General features: G+C 40.2%; 1 protein-coding gene across 2 annotated transcripts; it reads right to left on the bottom strand.

Moving 5' to 3' along the window:
* Positions 1-426: 426 nt before the first annotated feature.
* gdpd4a (glycerophosphodiester phosphodiesterase domain containing 4a) lies at positions 427-18,235 on the bottom strand. 2 transcript variants are annotated; one of them, XM_063005108.1, is made up of 16 exons: positions 18,167-18,235; positions 12,692-12,966; positions 10,936-11,039; positions 8,924-9,017; positions 8,515-8,574; positions 8,116-8,214; positions 7,859-7,952; positions 5,904-6,049; positions 5,727-5,809; positions 4,407-4,557; positions 3,914-4,138; positions 3,654-3,811; positions 3,278-3,425; positions 2,513-2,595; positions 2,311-2,390; positions 427-1,464 (listed from the first exon to the last, which is right to left on the bottom strand). In XM_063005108.1, the coding sequence occupies exons 2-16, from the start codon at positions 12,872-12,874 to the stop codon at positions 1,358-1,360; spliced, it is 1,815 nt and encodes a 604-aa protein (XP_062861178.1). In that variant the 5' UTR covers positions 12,875-12,966; positions 18,167-18,235; the 3' UTR covers positions 427-1,357. The 2 variants fall into 2 exon arrangements, with proteins under 2 accessions (XP_062861178.1, XP_062861177.1); XM_063005107.1 differs by lacking the exon at positions 427-1,464 and adding an exon at positions 1,514-1,652.
* Positions 18,236-18,562: the final 327 nt, after the last annotated feature.

Raw genomic sequence — 18,562 nt, 5'->3', positions numbered from 1 at the left:
TGATTTTATACATGCTTTAAAGTCACCTGAAAATACAGCAAAACTGAAGCGTAAAAACTTTTGCTTCTGCTTCCAATTCTATATGACGCCCATGTCCTGTATTTTCAGGCAGGAACATTATTGGCATTCATTGTTCTGATGTAGTATATTGCAGGTATTTCAAATCGTACAATTTAATTATTAAAAACATACTAAACTGTTACATTTGATAGCATGTTTATCACCACACCTGTATCGCTCTGCTGACCACTGATTGTTTACAGTCATTTAACAGCAATAGAACCTGCTTGTCTTACAGTGCAACTTACACAATGCACTGAAGGACGAACTATCCTTGAAGCCAAACCCTGTGCTTCAGCCTTTATTTTCTGTAACTGCACAAGTGTAAACATTAACATCTACAAGCAGTAACCATATCACAAATGTGTTTCATCAAATGCATGAGCTAAAGGCTAGTATTATTAATAATATCTACTGTATATTTATATCAGGTCTGCACACTGCTGGTTTGGTTTTTTTCTGGTATAAATAAACACCTGGAAATACTGGTATTTTCTGTAAGACATGAGCTTGACTGTTCTATTGTTTAAGCTTTATATATCTTAAACGATGCATTTGGTGACCATTTTCACACCTAATGAAAGAAACACACTACAGAGTTCTGGGTGACTTTAAACCCGTCTGATTCTCTAGGATAGTTTGGACCTGATTGTCTTTGAATGTTCTATTGATGGTCTGAAGGTATGAATGCGCTCCTGACACACATGACCAAACTCTGATGTTGCCTCACAGTGAAAGCAACTAGTAATAGACTGCAAGTAAATGCATATATTTATGTCATTTTATCTCTTGTCCACTGTACAGAAGCAAAAATAATAGGCTGCCCTGCACTAGTACACAATGCACTGTAGCCTGTTGATGCACAATGTAGCCTGTTGCACAATGTAGCCTGTTGATAAGCTACATTCAGTGAGAAGCCCTAAATTATAAGCATAAACAAAAAACACCCACAGGTTTTTCTGGTGCTGATTCTGAACATGTACTATAAACTGCTTTTATTGAAGCAGACCTCTAAAGCATCGTCTCTGCAGGTTGTGTGTCTAGATTCATTTGCTACAACTTTAAGGAGTTCATAATGGCACAGGTGGAACAAAAACACTTATGAAGTGCTGGTGTTTCTTGTGGTTTTCATGGAGAACATGCTGGTTGCCTCAGATGTAGCTACACAGTAGTGGTAGTAGATGAAGTAGTGATCTGAATCAGCACCTTATCCAGAAAGGAAACCTCATCAGCGAAGTTGGATGGTTGATTTATGTAAGCAGCATTACTTTTTTTTTTAAATCATCCCTTATTCCTCTTAGACTGGTGGTTCTTCTGTGATGGTGGGCAGGTTTGTTGTGGTGGGCCCAGTCCGTCCCTCCCCTCGTACACTGAGGCTGGAGATGGACCAGACATCACTCATTTCTGTCCAGGACAGGTAAAAAACCAAAGGGTGGTTATTCAGAGGGCAGGTAAAGGAGAGGTAAAAAGTCACATGGTTACAAGGGGCGCATGCAGAGGTGGGGTGGGTTCCTGAGCCACTGAGACTATACTCCATAGAGACTCATCACAGAAGAGAGGGTTCCAGCGAATACCGTGAACCTCTGGTGTATCTATATGACACAGAAAATGAGCTCATAGAAAAGAAGGCATGCACATGCAAGGAGAAAGGAAGGCTGAGGTTAAAGGGAAGGGAGTAAGGTCCAGAGGGTTTTTGATATGGAGAACACCTAAATCAATCAGTTGAAACGTTGACACACATTCAAATGTATACATCTAAATCTATTTAAACTGAAACAGTCACAACAGTATATTTATATTTGGCTATGTCTGAGGGGGTGGCAGAACAGGCATTGTCAGTGCTGAACCCAAGCCTGGATAAAAGAAATAAGGGAACAGGTATCAGGAACAGGCATACAGACCAGAATTATCTGCGGAGGGAAAAAGAGGGGATCCATAATGCCTTTAAAAATTGTATTGTTTCCCCTCAAAACCCTCAATGAGAGAAAAAACAAATCTTCATGTGCTGAATTCCTTTCCAGTATTATTAAAATCTGTCTGATGGAAGTATAGTGTTTAATGTGCATCAGAAATAGACTTTAATTAGGAAATTTCCATGCAAGTGAAAGACATAAAGATAGATGTTGATGTCTGATCAGATAAGATTGGGTGAACATGCCAGTTTATCGTGACACACACACACTGAAAATATTTAGACTTAAACAGAGCAGAAAGACAGCACACACGTAATAGAATACAAATGAGTCGTACCGGTCCTAAACTTGCTGTAGAGTCCATTCTCATGCACCTGCCTGCTACCTGACCAGAATGGCAAACCTCTTTCTCTCCACCTACAGAGGAAAAAAATACATAAATCCCAACACCAATCCATTGGAAATAATTACTTTTAATGAATACAGTTTAAACTAAAGTACAGGTTCAACACACTGATAAAACAATCATTCAGACTCACCAGTGGAATATGAATACAGCTATGATGAGGATGGCAGACACACTGTCTGCTAGAGTCCACATCAGACTGTACTCATGAGGAGTCTGGGAAAAAGAAGAGCTATGAGCTAAAGTAGTGCAACTCGCAGATCAGATCTATTTTAATCTGATTCATGTAATGACACTGTTGTCCACCCCATTTATTTATTTATTTTTAATATTTTTTCTTTTTGTAATTTTTTTTTTTAGCGCGTCCAGTTTCATCCCATCTATCATCCTCTCATTAGTGCGGATTCCTGCTCCTGGTCGGGGCTGACGAGGCCGTTCCATGCCTCCTCCGAAACGTGCACAGCCAATCGACCGTCTTATCACCCACACTTGACGAGTGTAGCGTGGCAGAGTACTGTGTACGGAGGATCACACACTCCGCCACACCCCCTCCCGTCTCCAGACAGGCGCCACCGACCGGCCAGCAGAGGGCGCGACCGCCCCGTTCCTGAGAGAGCATCCCCTACGGTCTCAAGTCCCGCCGCCCACCCGGACAACAGGCCAATCGTTGTCCATAGCCGCCCAGCCTCGACCGTGAAGGCAGAGCTGGATTCGAAACGACGCTCCTGTCTTTTTACCGCTGCGCCACCTGAGCGGCTGTCCACCCCATTTTTTAAGTAAAACGTCCTTACAAGGTCTTTTTTGTTGGATATCCAATCACGTCTGAGCCACACAGGATTCATAAAACACACACACCAAAATCAACATGTATGCAGGTGGTAAAGGCAACATGTCTCACCAAGAGGAAGATGGGCTTGCTGAGTCTTTTGAGGAGGTGTGGTGCATTGGTGGTGACTGAATGAACTCCTGCACACCAAGCCAGAGAGTACAGCCATGGCTGGCTGATCACATACAAATTAGTGCTGATGTTGACTGAGGCGTATTTACTGTGGAAATAAACACACACACACATAAAAATGAAGGAACTAAAGCGAGTCTAATTCTCAGAACTATTAGCACACTTTCTGGACTATCATCTCACTGGTGTAGGCAGTTCACACATTTTTGAGAATAATTCAGGGAATTATTTAGGAAACCTGCCCAAGGAAACATGTTTTATAGTCCAGAAAATGTTAACTGAATTGCACCCTTGGTTAAAAGTAGCTCACTCATACCTGATCTGCTCCTGGGACATGGAGCTGTAGTGCAAGTTAAGCCGTACGATGTTGTCCTCCCGCAGCTCCTCGATGGAGCCTTTGTGCCCAGATGTCTGCTGCAGATCCGGGTCCAGCTCTTGCACCAGATCCCTCTGATCTGCTGGCAGCCACAGCACCTGCACACACACACATATGATAAAGCAATGAACCACGAGCAGTGCATAAGAAGCCTTTAACAGGAAGGCTGGGCAAAGTATTAGCCAGGAAATAGGCACTACCTGACTGGAGTTGATGGAGGACTCATTATGAAGAACCTCCAGGGTTCGAGAGATCCACGTGTTTCTGTACGGGTGGCCCAGAGGTGGCCGACGCAGGTCGAAGATCACAAGACTCTTGTGCTTCGCTGCTAGGTCAAGAAACTCTCTCAGTGTGGGCACTGTCTGGTTTTCTACCTGGGCACGAACATCTGGTTGCAGAGATGATGCTGTACCAAATGGATCCCTCTGAAGTGAGAAGAAAGAAAGTAAAACACTAAAGGACCAGGGAGGAGAAAGTGGTTTCATTATCTGTTCTTATAGATTCTGTATGTTCAACCACACTACTCTGATCCAAACACGTTACACACTTACTGCTGTAATGTCTCATAAATCTATGACACATTAGTAAAATGTGTCTTACTGGTGTCAGCAAACTGGCCAGCTGGGTCAAAGTTTGACAAGATTGAACTCTGAGTGCAGCGGCACCACCCAACTCCATAGGAAACAATCTCACCTGCAGAAACCAGTTTCCAGCATTAAGCATCTCCAGCTCCTCCCAGGTGAACATTGCAGCTGGAGTGTCTGTTCGGTTAGGAAACACTTTGCGCACATTGGTTGTTCTTCTCAGCGTGCTGTCGTGCATGAGGAATGGGACTCCATCATAACTGCAATAAAGAATTCCTGAGATCAGACATGTGGTAATCAAAAACTGGTTAGAAAGTAAACAAGGCAAGATGGACAGAATTTATATATTTTTCTATTTTTCTATAGTTTTTATATTGCACAAAACACTGCACCTTTTTAAACCCACAATGTGAATTGCACATGCTGATGTTTACAATGTTTTCTATGTTTACAGGTATGAATGTGTGTGTTAAGGAGAGAGTGAGCTGTGTGAATAAGATTGTCTTTATTGTATTTCTTGTGCACTGCAAGCGTCTGTGTAACCAAAAACAAATTCCTTGTATGTGTGAGCATACTTGGCCAATAAAGCCCGGTTCTGATTCTGATCTACCTCACCAAACCTTCTCTGTATGTGTGTTAGATTGTGCCTGCTGTACCTTTGCCTAAAAGGCCTCACCAGGTGAGTGACACCAGGTAAACCATTAGGTGAGTGACACCAGGTCTTAACAAATCCTGTCCTACAGCATGTAAACTGCAGCAATTACATGTGGCTCCTACTAACACTGTAGGAGAGTTAACAGGATTAGTGTGCTGCTAATGAGTTCATCTGCTCTTCGTGGAAGAAGCAGCATGGCACAAGGGATCTACCTGTGCCTGATCTCTATTTATAGAGTCCACCAGGATGGCTTGACCCTGCGTCCAGCGGAAGAATGTGATAAATGAGAGGCTCATTAAAAGCTGGGACTGTGTCTGGTGGTGCTGATGTGTGACGGATCACAAGAGTGACGTAATGACTGTAGACGTGATTAACAGCAGGAGACATACACAGGTGGAGAAATAATAATGACAGTGGTGGATAACAGGGCAGGTAAGAAGAAGAGTGTCCTGATGGAACCATGAGAGCAGCCTGACATACTTTCAGATCAGTATAGAGGCAGGCTGTCTGACATTTAAAAAGCAGTCATTCTTTTAAATGATAAACACCCACGCATTATAGAGTTAGACTTTAAAAGCAATTAAAAGTGGCAACCCTGAACACTTATTTACTGAAATAATAAATTAGTGGTTGCGGTTTATAAGAAGATTATCCTAAGGGGCACCAGCTTTTGATCTAACACCAAGACACTGAAAAAGCACGAAAAGTGAAAGACACAGCAGTTAGGTCCCAAAAAGATGGAGAGTAAGAATGAAAGAACAAAGATTTGCTGACCTGATGATCACATCTGTCTCCAGGCCCTCTCCTCCAGCCTCCACAGCCTTCTGGAAGGACAGGTGTGTATTTTCGGGGGCGAGCTGTTTCAACACACATTACAGAAATGTAATTAAACGATTTACTGCTTAAATAAAGACACTTCAAGTTTAGAATGTTTACTGTTTATAAGGTTACCATAGGTGCTCCTCTGTGCCCGATGAGAATGGGTGCCGGGCCCAGCTTGCCCTCTTCTTTAATACAGGGGGAGTACATGCCCAGAGGAACCAGGTATAAAGCAAAGAGAACGGCCAGAAACAAGCCCAGAAGAGCCACCTGCCTGACTGTAACACATAATACACATTAGCTTAAATGAAGTTGAATACAGGTGTGTAATGTTACATGATTTTTCCAATAATGAACATCCATAATGAAAAAATAAATAAACATAAAGCATTATTGATGAACCTAATTAGCCATCGTGCCACCCATATAAATGATGAAGAAAAATAGTAATTGGCCACAACTTTATGAAAGAACAAAACATTTTTTACTTTGACTAAATCAAAGACTTAAAGACTTAAAAAAAAACCACATGGAAAGCATTTCTAAATGGAAATAATGTGCATGTAAAAGTGATGTGCAGCTGGAGTGGAAAAAAAGGAACTGGGAAAATATGTAAATGCACAAATAGTGCAGAGCCATGTAATGTTAAAAAGCTTGAGTTTTGCATGAGAGAGTGAAAGAGAAAAACATTAGTGTGTTAAATGAACAATAGAGCGGGTGTGTGTTCAAAAACAAGTGTCTGACACGGCCGGTGCGGAGAGAGCGAGGAGAGCCGTGACCCTTAAACTCCTATCTTACTACTATTTTCTATTCATCCCTTCATCTCCTTTTCAAGGACCCTGTCAGAGCTTAGACATGACTCAGCCCCCCCCCCCCCCCCCCCCCCCCCCCCCCCCCCCCATGCCTATGACAACCAGAGACAGAGGGATGAAATAAAACCGTGCAAGCAATAAAAAGGAGAGAGAAAGTAAGAAAGCCACAGAGAGAGAGAGAAAGGGAGAGAGAGAGAGGGAGAGAGAGAGCTTTTGGCTGTGAAGGACGAATGATGCATCATCACACTGCGCTAAAGACCCACATTAAATATCTCACAGGAATTGCTAGCTGATGTAATGTGAGCTGTTTTAAACAGGCCACTTACATTGTTTGTATTTATTAAGCAGGCATTACACAAGCTTCTGCCAGGAGGAAACACACATTACTTACAAGTTATCTGATCACTCAAAAGGTTACATTTGAGTCCGCAATATTTCCTGCAGCTCTAATAATGATATGGACCACTGAAGTCGTGCGTCATTCTGTAGTCCTCGTTATGCCCATATTTGGAGACCCGGGTCTAAGTCAGATTTCCTATAGGAAAAATGAACAGGGTTTTCAAAAAATCGGCTCTAACGCATCCTGTGCTAAATAAACATGTTCAGAACGCTGTACGTTTTGTCCTGTGTACATTTTTCTCCTGTACATCACTGGATCCTCTGAATCACGAGGTTGTTAAAGGGTCGTAATACTAATAATGCTACACGAAAGCTAACGCTACTGCGCATTAATTAGATGTCACTGAACTACATCAATCGAATTGACGGAAAGAGCGGCTCGATTCTGTTGAGTACTTTCTACTTTAATGTAGCTAGCTACTAAAAATATAAACTAAAACTTGTGAATATCACCCCACTGTTACACCGGTGAATCGTGCTGCTTCGTGCGCTTATTTAAGAGGCCTATAAAAGAAAAAATAAATAAAAATTTAAGAGGTTTCCAGTCTAGTGACGTCAATTCAGTGCGCAGTAGCATTAGCTTACATGTAGCAATATTCATATTTTGACTCTTCAACGACTTCGTAATTCAGAGGATCCAGTGATAATAGACAGAAGAATCTCCAAAGAACAAAACCTAACAGCTCTGGAACATTTTTTATGGCTACAGGATGCGAGAGAGGCAATTTGCGAAATCTCCATTCATTTTTCCCATTCAAAATTTCTCTTAGACCCGGGTTACCAAATATGGGCATAAGAACATTTTGAAAATAAAACCTACAACATCATGCACAGACAAATCTGTAAAGCAAGTGCAGAACATACAGCAGGACTTACCTTTCTTATTCATTCGAAAGAAGTGCAAAGCTATTGGCCAAGACAGGACTGTCATCAGTGAGACTCCACCCAAATGCAGATACGGTGCAGTCATCTGCATACGATACATAGAAAAAGTATTACTAAACTAAACATGTGAAAGAAGTACAGGCACATATAATACTGCAGGCTTATTATTCCAATCAGAGCTGATGTGTACTATTCATCATTCCCTTACAAACAACAGCAAGTGAACAGTAACAGGTAAGCTAAGGTACCTGAAATGAGAGGAGAAATGTCTGCCATTCTTTGCTCCACAAATCAGAGAGCACAGCTGTGGCACTGACAGAGAACATGAGAGTCACCAGAATACCAATCTGCACGACACAAACACTTGATTAAGACAACACTGAGGTTGGTAAAGTTTTTATATCATCATTAGCTCCTCTCTTTGTAATGTCTCATGGCCTGTTAGGGATTTTATTCTGGCATTACAGACAACATGTGGCAGATGAAGCTGCTTATTGGTGAATCAGTAAAGCTCTGCCAACACTATACCCTACATAATACCTCCTCCCACTGTTCTGCAAGTGGCCACTTGTATGGAGTACTAAGGAAAATTCAACAAGATGTGTTAAAGATGTTGGTGTAATTGAAGGATTAGCAAAAGTGTTTACCTTATGGCTCCAGTGCAGATAAAGCCTCTGCCCCTCAGACAGGAGGCACACTGCTAAGACCTGCCAAGAAATACATCTTTCTTATAAGGAATTCCTACAAAGGTCAGACCTCGAACATTTAAAACCCTGAGACTCAGTGTTTTTTATCATGTTTTATGAGAAAGTGGGTCGATGCTCACTGGCACAGCTTAGTCAAATGCATTCCTTATATCCTTACATTCCTCATACAAATGGCAACCTGGTCATTTTCCTTATTAAATTACAGCAGTATGGGGAACTTGGATGGCACAGCAGTCTAACAGGTTACCAGAACAATTTAAGTCACAGTATTTAAACTTACTTGATAATATTGTGTTGATTTTTGACAGAAGAAAGTGAAAAAAAAAATCATGCAGTTTCAATTTCTCACCAGCAGGAGGGCGATGTAAGTGAAGAGGCCTGCAGCCACCACCAGCAGCACCAATGACCAGGGGAACCAGAACCCCATGTTTCCAAAGTTAAACCTGAAAGCAGAGAAGACTTTAGTGTAAAGTTTCACTCAAGCCAATTAGAATTGGATTGGTTTGTTAGGGTGCATCTCTCAACTAAAGGCTTTACTCCTGCAAACAGACAGCTATAACATTTTTTGGGCTCTGGTGCTTCTACATTTTATTAGTGCCCCTAATGTGGTTAGCACACTGGATACTGAAGGAAAACAAGCCTGTTGTTCCTTCTAAATGAAAATAAAGCTCTTATAATGCCAATTTATTATTTGCTTTGTTTAGTTAGACTGTATTTCCATGCAGTGTTGTTTATTACGCATTAGCCGTTCTAAAATAGAAAATGCAGTTAAATTAGTGCTGGACAATAATTCGATATCGATATATATCGCGATAGAAAATTTTTCAATAACGGTGATATGATTTTTAAACAAATTCGATCAATATGCATACGTCAGTGCGTGATGACGTGCGCCACAGGCACAAAGCCAGTGCTCAGCGTTACCGCTGTGATTACACTCCGCTACAACACGGTGGATACGGTGAACGAGCATCCACAGCTGAAAAAGAAGCAGTAGAAATAGTTGATAAGAGAGGAAAGACTAGACTCTTTTTTCTGTAGTCTTCAAGCACAACACCTGATATAGCAAATTCTGCAGCAACTCTAAGCACTTTTGTTCAAAAATGTTTACATAAAAATAATAATCAGTCCATGTTGTGGATTAAAGTTAAGACCAGAGGTGGAAATTGGTTCCTTTATTTCAGTTTAAAAGGCCGTTCAATAGATTAAAATAATTCTACGACACATCACTAGTGGTTATACAGTTTGAAAAAGTTTTATGGGACTAAAATGACACAGTACACACCCCTAAATGTTTTAAATGTTGTATCAACATGTTTCTTCTATCATATTTGAATTAAAAACAACTATTGTGAGATTTATATCCACTTGTCCTGTTTGCATTACACAGAAGAGACCCCCCCCCCCCCCCCCCCGCTGTTAAACAAGTAACTAAGTAACGTTTACTCTGAGTACATTTTAAATGAGTTACTTTTTACTTGAGTAGATTTTTAGACTAGTAACTTTACTCGTACTTAAGTAAAAATTCATTAAAGTTATAGTACTTTTACTTGAGTACAATATTTTAGTACTCTTTCCACCTCTGGTTACATTTACATTTACATTTACAGCATTTAGCAGACGCTTTTATCCAAAGCGACTTACACGGTTAAGGGCTTTGCTCAAGGACCCAACAGTGGCAACTTGGTGGTGGCGGGGCTTGAACCGGCAACCTTCTGTTTACTAGTCCAGTATCTTAACCACTGAGCTATCACTGGTTAAGACATATGTTAATATATTATATTATATATTGTCAAGGATTATGTTTATTTGAGAATGATGTCGTGTTTTTGTCTGTATACAGATGCTGAATACAAGTAAAAGGTGAAAGCTAATTTATTTGTATTATTATTATTATTATTATACTAAAATATGTAGTTGTAAAGGATGAGATTTCATAGACTTTGCAAAAAAAAATTTTCAGAGGTTTGCAGGTACAGCCTTTCAATGTTGGTGTTTCTGGCAGTTTTTCTGACATTTGTATTATTCATATCGATATCGGAATTATATCGTATCGACCGAAATTAGGAGTTATATCGTGATATAAATTTTAGCCATATCGTCCAGCCATTAACCTAAGTTAAATAGTTTAATCACTTATTGAATTAAGTTTGTAAATTTGAAGTGATAAACCTGTAGCTCCGTATGGCATTGGTCAGACACACCTAACCATGTCTGTATGTCTGTATGCCTGGCCGATAGCCCTGTTGGCAATTTGAAGTTACCGTTGTTGATGAAATTTTGTGAAGTTCAATAGCTGTTATAGTTTCATAATGTATTTCATTATGAACTGTTAATATTACATAACCCAGCACTACTCACCAATCAAAGTCATCATAGTCGTTCTGAGCCTGGCTCCAGAAATACAGAAACTCCAGGGTCAAGAAAAATGTGATGATAATGAGGCCAAAACTACCGCACTCCAACTGTAATATACAGAAGAAAACATACACCAACAGCCATTAGTACTGACAGCACACTCATTCAATCCATGTTCAGTGTCATTGTGAGGAACAACATTAGACTTATTTACCCTCCAGGATTCAACCAATCAAACGCTACATTACAATTACCCAGTGTGATTCAATAAAGTCTAGTGAGCACTAGAGATGGGACGATCGATCGGCTACGAATCGGTATCGGCCGATTTTTTATCAAAATATGCTATCGGCGATCGGCGATATTTCCTAAAAGTAGCCGATCCGATCGTGTGATATATAAAGATCACGTTAAGCTTAACAGCTCAGTGGATTGATCCAGACTTTGAGCTACGAAGCGCCAACCATCACATCACCATTCATCAACCATCGCACAGAAACCATCGTGAAAGCTCTTCACGACCTAAAATAACATCATTAACGTTGTGCATCATACATACGATGTAATTTTGCTGATTGTAATATTTACTTTAAAAAGATAATTCAACCCGGTCACATCTGAGTCGATTCTATCAGCACGTTATATAAACTCCTGGTTCACTTTGGTAAATCGTAAGCGGTTCTTACTTGTGATGTAGATGAGAACAGAAAACGTTACAGAGCCAATCAGAGGCAAAAGTTTATTCATTAGCAAATTCGATAGTTCAGGATCATCTGCTAAACTTTTAGGATCAGAAAACTTTTAGCTGCTTAGACGGAACGAGTCTGACTCGGTTACAGATCTGTGGTAATAGCGGTTTAATGAAGCTTTTTAATGTAAGAGAGTCACACAAAATGTTCTGTAGTAGCTGGTGTTTATTTAAAACCACGACATTTAATTAATAACAGTTTGATAAACTGCTCCGGTTTATCTTCACTGTGAGGCTCTTTTTATTTATTTTATTTACTGCTAAACCTCACCCCCCACCCCCCCCGATCGGAATCGGCTATCGGCCGATGTCCCTGAAAGGAGAACGGAATCGGTGCCAAAAACCCCGATCGGTCCATCTCTAGTGAGCACCACACAAAAAACCTGAAAATCAGTGCACACTGTACTAGCTGGTGAGAACTGTCACCAACAAAGAGCTTCTACTCACAAATCCAGGGTGTCCGCTTTATATGCAACTGCTAAAACAGTGCAGAAACTAAAAGTTACTGGAAGCGGAAAATCTGCTTTTTAACATAAATAATTAAGAAAATGTAAGATTAACATTGGTTAAGTGTGCACACAAAGCAAAACAGATGAGTGGAAATAAGAGCAGCTGCTTTGTCCAGTGAGCTGAAGGACTGTGTCTCTAACTGTGTTTAGAAACAGTGTTAGTGTTAATAATTTGCATCTGATTCCAGGGAAACAGTACCCACCATGACAGTGACCACAATGAATCAAAGGTAAAACATGAAGTTTTTTGTGCTCTCTGACTGGCTGTTTAAGGAGTGAGCCTATAGTACGTGTGGCTTAATGACAGGTCGGTGACACGAGAAAGAAACTTGGGCACCTTCCTGAAATCTGCTTTCTACATCTTTATCTGTCCTAACTTTCTGTTTAGCTCAAGGTAAAGAAAAGAGAATTTAGTTTAGATTGTTAAATGAAAGGTTTGGACGAAATGTTTTTGCAATGTGATTACCTTATATTTAATGAAATTATGTGTGTGTGTTTTTACCCGACTGCAGCAGCACTCCCCCGACTGGGCTTTAGCCCTCTGGTAGCGTCTCCACTGGCAGCCATAGAGTCCAGCCAGGCACGAGACAAAGGGCTGGTGCTCATAGCGCTGAAGCAGCTGCCTGCGGATAACCTTTAACCTCCCCAGCTTCAGTGTAGACAGGCTGATAGGAGAGCGGCCCATGGGTCACCATGGAGGACACATCACTCACTCACACACACTCACTGCAAGACCAAGATGAACACCAGCCAAGGTCAGATCACCAAACACAAGACCTGAGAGATACAGCCAGAGGAAGAGAGAGAGAATCTGGGTTACACCTGCTGTATGGAACACTGTAGTCAAGTTCTCTTATAAAGCCCTAGCCTATCTACCAAGGGAAGTGGTGAAGGGAGGAGAGGAAAAGGAACAGCAGGGATCAGACACTGTAATTCCAATCTCTAAGAGGATGACGCACCACTTGGGATTTTAAGGACACATTTTTTCATTAATTAAGCTAAGTCTTTAAGTGGCGGAAGAAGCAGAACATAGCCTGCAAAAGTATTTGTAAAAATCTATCCCCAGAAACTTAAGGTCCCCAGATACTATATTTTACAGTTCTAATACATAAACACATTATTAAAAAGGTTACATTAACAGTTTCAATACATGGAATGTATTCATAAATACAGAAAAAGATACACAATGTTAACACAAACAAACAAAGGTCATAAAGAAAGTCTAGCAAAAGCAGACAAATCCTATTTAATGATTTCCCCCCACTACAACTGTAAGTCACTTTGCTAAATGCTGTTAGTGTGTTTGACAATAAGCAAACTTTGCTGTCTGAAGAAGGTCCACTTTAATGTGTTGGGTATCAGATTTAAAACCTGTTCCACTGCTTAAGAATTGGCGCATTGTGGAATAGAAATCCCAAGTCTACAATGTTTATTATGTACTCTGCTGAACCCAAACATAGTAGGTGTTGATTCAACACAGCAAGTCATAATTACACAGCAGGGATTAGCTCTGCAGAATTAATACCATAGAGATTTATAACACAATATATTAACAGTATAACAATAGATTATATGCACTGTACCCAAAGTTACAAGCGATCATAATGTTGTCATTCTGTAAACTAATAATTAGGGATGCATCGATACCATTTTTTCCCAACCGAGTATGAGTACAAGTATTTTTGTACTTGCCGATACCGATACCTATTTAGAATACCGTTTTTTTTTTAAACAAAAACACACGTGAGAAGTGACGAGAAGTTTAATGATACCATGTCCAAAAATGCGTTTGTGCGCTGACGTGATGAAATCAAGGAGGAAAAATAAATGAATCTGAGTGGATTTGGCAACACGAATAGCATGGATTGTTCTGTAGTGAGTTGGAGGTTAATAAATATTTTTGCAATGTTGGTGTTTTGTTGTTATGTTTTGTAGAGAACGATCAGGTCAGAGATACTGTAAAACGTGTGTGTGTGCTAATGTATTCTGATATAAACTATATTATCCCCCTGTCCCACCTGTTTACACTCCTCTCCTACGTTTCCCCTCACACCGTATCCTGCGTTCTCATTGGCTGTTCGACATGTCACTCACTGCCAGTCGCACATCTCAGATCAGATATCTGATGCTCTGCGAGCCGGTCGGATCGAGTTGTTGGATAGTTCACACTTAGCGATCGAGAGCCGAGTTTTGATCGCCGAGCGAACGCCGAGTTGCTCCCGAGCCGGCAAATCTAGCGCTGACCAGTCGCCGAGCGAAAATCAGGGCAAAAATCGTGTAGTGTGAACCAGGCATAACGCAGCAACGTGCACTAGGCTCACGGTATCGGATGTTTAGTATCGGAGCCTCGTTTGCGAGTACGAGTTAATGAGCGCGGTATCGGGCCAATACCCGATACCAGTATCGGTACTCATGCATCTCTACTAATAATAGAATTTTTATTAGATAAATTATCCATCCCTAGTGTTTGTGTCAGTGAAGACACTTTCTTAAGTGTCTTTAAGGCAAAAAAGACCATACAATGACCTTCCTCAAAACAATACAAGATATACACCCTGCCTCATGGTGTCTGGAAAGCGTCTACTGGCTGTTCTCTGAATCTGAGTGGAAAACTTATTAAACACAATAAGGTAAAACATCAGACAACTCTGCCACTTACAACCATCGGTAAGTCGGCTGCATGCAAACTATAGAGACTACATGTTTACATTTAATCTCAGGTCTGTCCTCAGATAAAACCATATAACTTCTTGTTAAGGTTCAGACCCAAATTAGCTAACAGAGTAATAGGACAGGCATGGCAGGCATGTCTAGCACTCAAATCTACACAGGCTGTTGTACTGTCTGGAGTAAGTGAGAACATTACTTCAACAACACAAAGAGATGCACTTCTGAAACAGTGTGTTTTGTGAAGCCTAAAATAGACATGGTAACTACGGAATCCACCCTCTATAATAATACATGGTAAATAAACACTTATTATTTTTGTAAACTCAGACAAGTCACAACAGTCTTCATACCAAGAATTTGTGCTCAGTTCAGATTTCATGCTGAAATCCTGTTTTGTTTTTAATTTAGCCATATCCCTTCCCCCAAACTGACCCACATAAGCAGGGTGAGACTCCACCCAAAATTCATCAGAGACATTACACAAACCTTGGATTTATTCCCTTTCCTTCATGCACTTAACAATGAAACTTCACTGTTCAAATGCTTAGTGGTTTTATTATATGTAGGTATTTCATGATTTTGCATCTGCATAGTCTTCTTCTATTTAACAGCTAGTGGATTAGAAAGCTTTTGCTATTTTATGTTATGTACATTTAAAGTTAAAGGAAAATAAATTTGGACTTATAGTTTTAAGCTGGATTTTTTGTGTGGAAAGCAAGCAATATCACAAGTGGATCACTCTGGTTTGCATACCTGATTTATTTTTATTATGGATGCCCTTCCTAATGCAACCCTTCTTATTTTATCCGGGTTTGGGATCAGCACTGAGAGTGCATTTACAAGTGCCCCTCACAATGGCTAGGCTCTTCAGCCACCTTCTCAGACATAGCCAATCATGTCTGTGTAAACGCCCAGCCAGCCGATAGCACCTGCTGACACTGAAACCCAATCTTAGTGGTGGTGGGCTAGCGCAATAGCCTGCTGTGCCACCCTAAGGCAGTATAGAACACTATTATGAAATGCAATGAAGCAATTAAGTGTATTTCTATATAATAAAATTATCATGACAACATTGTTATCAGTAATTAAAAGTTCTACACTGTTGCAACATGAAGTCTTTTACAAAAAACAGATCCAAGAAAATAGCAAAGACATAGATGATTAGTCTGGCATGACACATATAACTGGCAATTCTGTAATAAAACAATCACACTCACAGATCATAGTTCACTTACGCACCTCGTACACAAGTTATACACACCTGATCTACACCATAGTACAATTACATGCATTACTAACAGAGTAATAATTAATCTATAAAAACAAAAACCTTGTCATTCTGGAGTAAGTCTGGTATGCACTGACAATCAGCCAAACGTGACACAACATATAATATTCAACCACATAGATATCTGCTTATAAAAATGAAGAGGGTGGTTAGCATCAACTTCTCCTAATTTGAAATGGTCAGCTTACTGTCATGGCCTACCATTTACTTCAGGTCCTGACTTAAGCTTTCTTGGTTAATTGACACATTTTAATCTTTGAGCCCAAGTAAGAATCATCATGTGACTTATCAGCCTAGAAATGCTGATGTTCATCATGTCACTAAGTAAAAATTACATGCAGTAAGTGCAATAAAATCACTGTAAAAAAAAAACACACATCACCCCATACATCCCTCCTGCACACATACACACTATGTCACTGCAAACACACCAACCTACAGAAAACACACACAGCATCACAACAGCATAAAGCTGCTCAGCAGTCTTACAAAATATTGACACAAATATTAAACACACTAAAAGACTTTATGCTTAGATATGACAATCGAGGCAGTAATTAAATCACCTCGATGAGACTGTATCTCACATATGCTCCAGGACATAACCTGCAGTTTGTTCAAGATTTGGATATGGTTTGGTGAATATGGGCAATTTCGTGCCAATTCCAAACAAGGTGAGAAGCTCAACATATGAACAGAAATATATATTAATATCAAATCAAAGTTTATTTGTCACACATACAATAATACAATGTTTTGATTATGGCGTGTGCATCATCAGGTGTCAGTGCTGCTCACTGTAACATTAAACCTGACATTCATCTGTTGTAAATTACTAAATTGTAAATGTTAAATTATAAATGATCTAAACTGCATCATAACGGCTACACTTATACACTGTGTGCCCGAAAGTACACTCACAACTAACAGGTCAGTGGTATTTCAGCGGTTATGGAACTGGACTGGTAGTAAGAAGGCTGGTGGGTCAAGTCCCACCAGAGTTGGGCGCCACTGTAGGGCACTTGAGCAAAGCAGTTAAACCTTAATTGGATAGAATTGGATAAAAGCATGCTGTAAATGTGACAGGTGTATAAAGATAGTGTATGAAAGTGCCTGCAAAGAGCTCTTATCTCAACCACAATGAACACTTTATGTGTTCAAAACCCGTCTCAAAACTCATCTTTTCCAGCTGGCCTTTGGGTGACCCAGAACTGTGCCACATGTTTGGTGTTTTTCATGTTTGTAAATGTGTATTTTATTTATAATTTTGCTTAGATTTCAGTGTTCAGTATCCTTGAGTGTCATGAAAGGCGCTTTTCAAATAAAATTGTATTATTATTATTATTCTGTATTGTAATGCTAATTGTAAGCCCAGTATTCATTACTAGTGTATCTTACAACTGCTCTTTAGACTAAATAAGCAAAAATTGGTAGAAGAATGGGAAATATAGCAGCAAAAAGCTGAAAGCAACTCTATATTAATGGTTTTGGAATATGATGTCCAACACACTTATGGTCTGATCTCTTATCATATTGGCCATATATTGTTGATCTTCTCTGGTCAAAGTAGTTGTTGCAAAGCTCTGAGGTTTGAGATTTGTAATGAATTGTTTTTTTAAATAAATTCAAGAGAAAATAGAAGCAAAATTGAAGCATTTTTTTTACTGGTGGTCTCAGACTTTCAGCTCTGTTATAAATGTGTGGCTCTGTTATAAGTGTTTTCTGTGATGCATCTGCTGTGGGAAAACAAAGCAGACTAACCGGGCTAAACCCATAAGCTACAGCAGAAATAGCACTAAACATAGACAAATTTATGTCTTTTGTTAATTTATTGGTAATTAAAACCTCGTCAATCTAAACTGCACCTAACACACACAGTACTGTGTACAGAATTAAACGGTTGTCTAGCCAGTTCAGTTCAGGAAATCCCTCTCAGACCGCAATGTTATAAACCTGACAATAACAACAGAGAATTATCCATAATCGTCGATATTAACATAAATAAATGACATATTTTACCTCAGAGAAGTTACAGAAACCGCTAGTGCTGTCCTGGTTGTCCGTTGGTAAAATAACCGTCACATCCACAGCTGAGTGCGCGAGCTCAGTACTGCAGTTTGTAGCGAGTCTGGAGCGCAAGCGCATGCGCATTTCGCTCCCACTTGTTGCAAAGCAACGCCTATAACTAGCACTGCTGTTATCCGGCTCCGAACTTGATTTTGAACCGGTTCCGCGCGTCCACCGAAAAAAAGAGGTTCCAGACAGCGAACTAGGGTTCTAATCTGGCACCACAGAATACTTGGCTTTTCAGTGCGAACCGCGACGTCATCTGTGGAGGTCCCTTAACCCTTGCAGACATCCCAAGTTGCAAAAACTCATTTACCCCGGACCCGGACCCCGACCCCATCCACCCCT

This window comes from Trichomycterus rosablanca, chromosome 11 (assembly GCF_030014385.1).
Source record: "Trichomycterus rosablanca isolate fTriRos1 chromosome 11, fTriRos1.hap1, whole genome shotgun sequence".
Taxonomy (NCBI): domain Eukaryota; kingdom Metazoa; phylum Chordata; class Actinopteri; order Siluriformes; family Trichomycteridae; genus Trichomycterus; species Trichomycterus rosablanca.
The sequence above is the reverse complement of the archived record's forward strand: the minus strand, read 5'-3'. Positions and strand labels throughout refer to the sequence as shown.

Excerpts from the sequence above, each read along its gene's own strand:
- gdpd4a (XM_063005107.1), bottom strand. The coding sequence starts at position 12,874 with ATGGGCCGCTCTCCTATCAGCCTGTCTACACTGAAGCTGGGGAGGTTA. Across the intron at positions 9,018-10,935 it reads GACTATGATGACTTTGATTG|GTTTAACTTTGGAAACATGG; the intron begins GTGAGTAGTGCT and ends CTCTGCTTTCAG. Across the intron at positions 5,810-5,903 it reads GGCACAGAGGAGCACCTATG|CTCGCCCCCGAAAATACACA; the intron begins GTAACCTTATAA and ends GTGTTGAAACAG.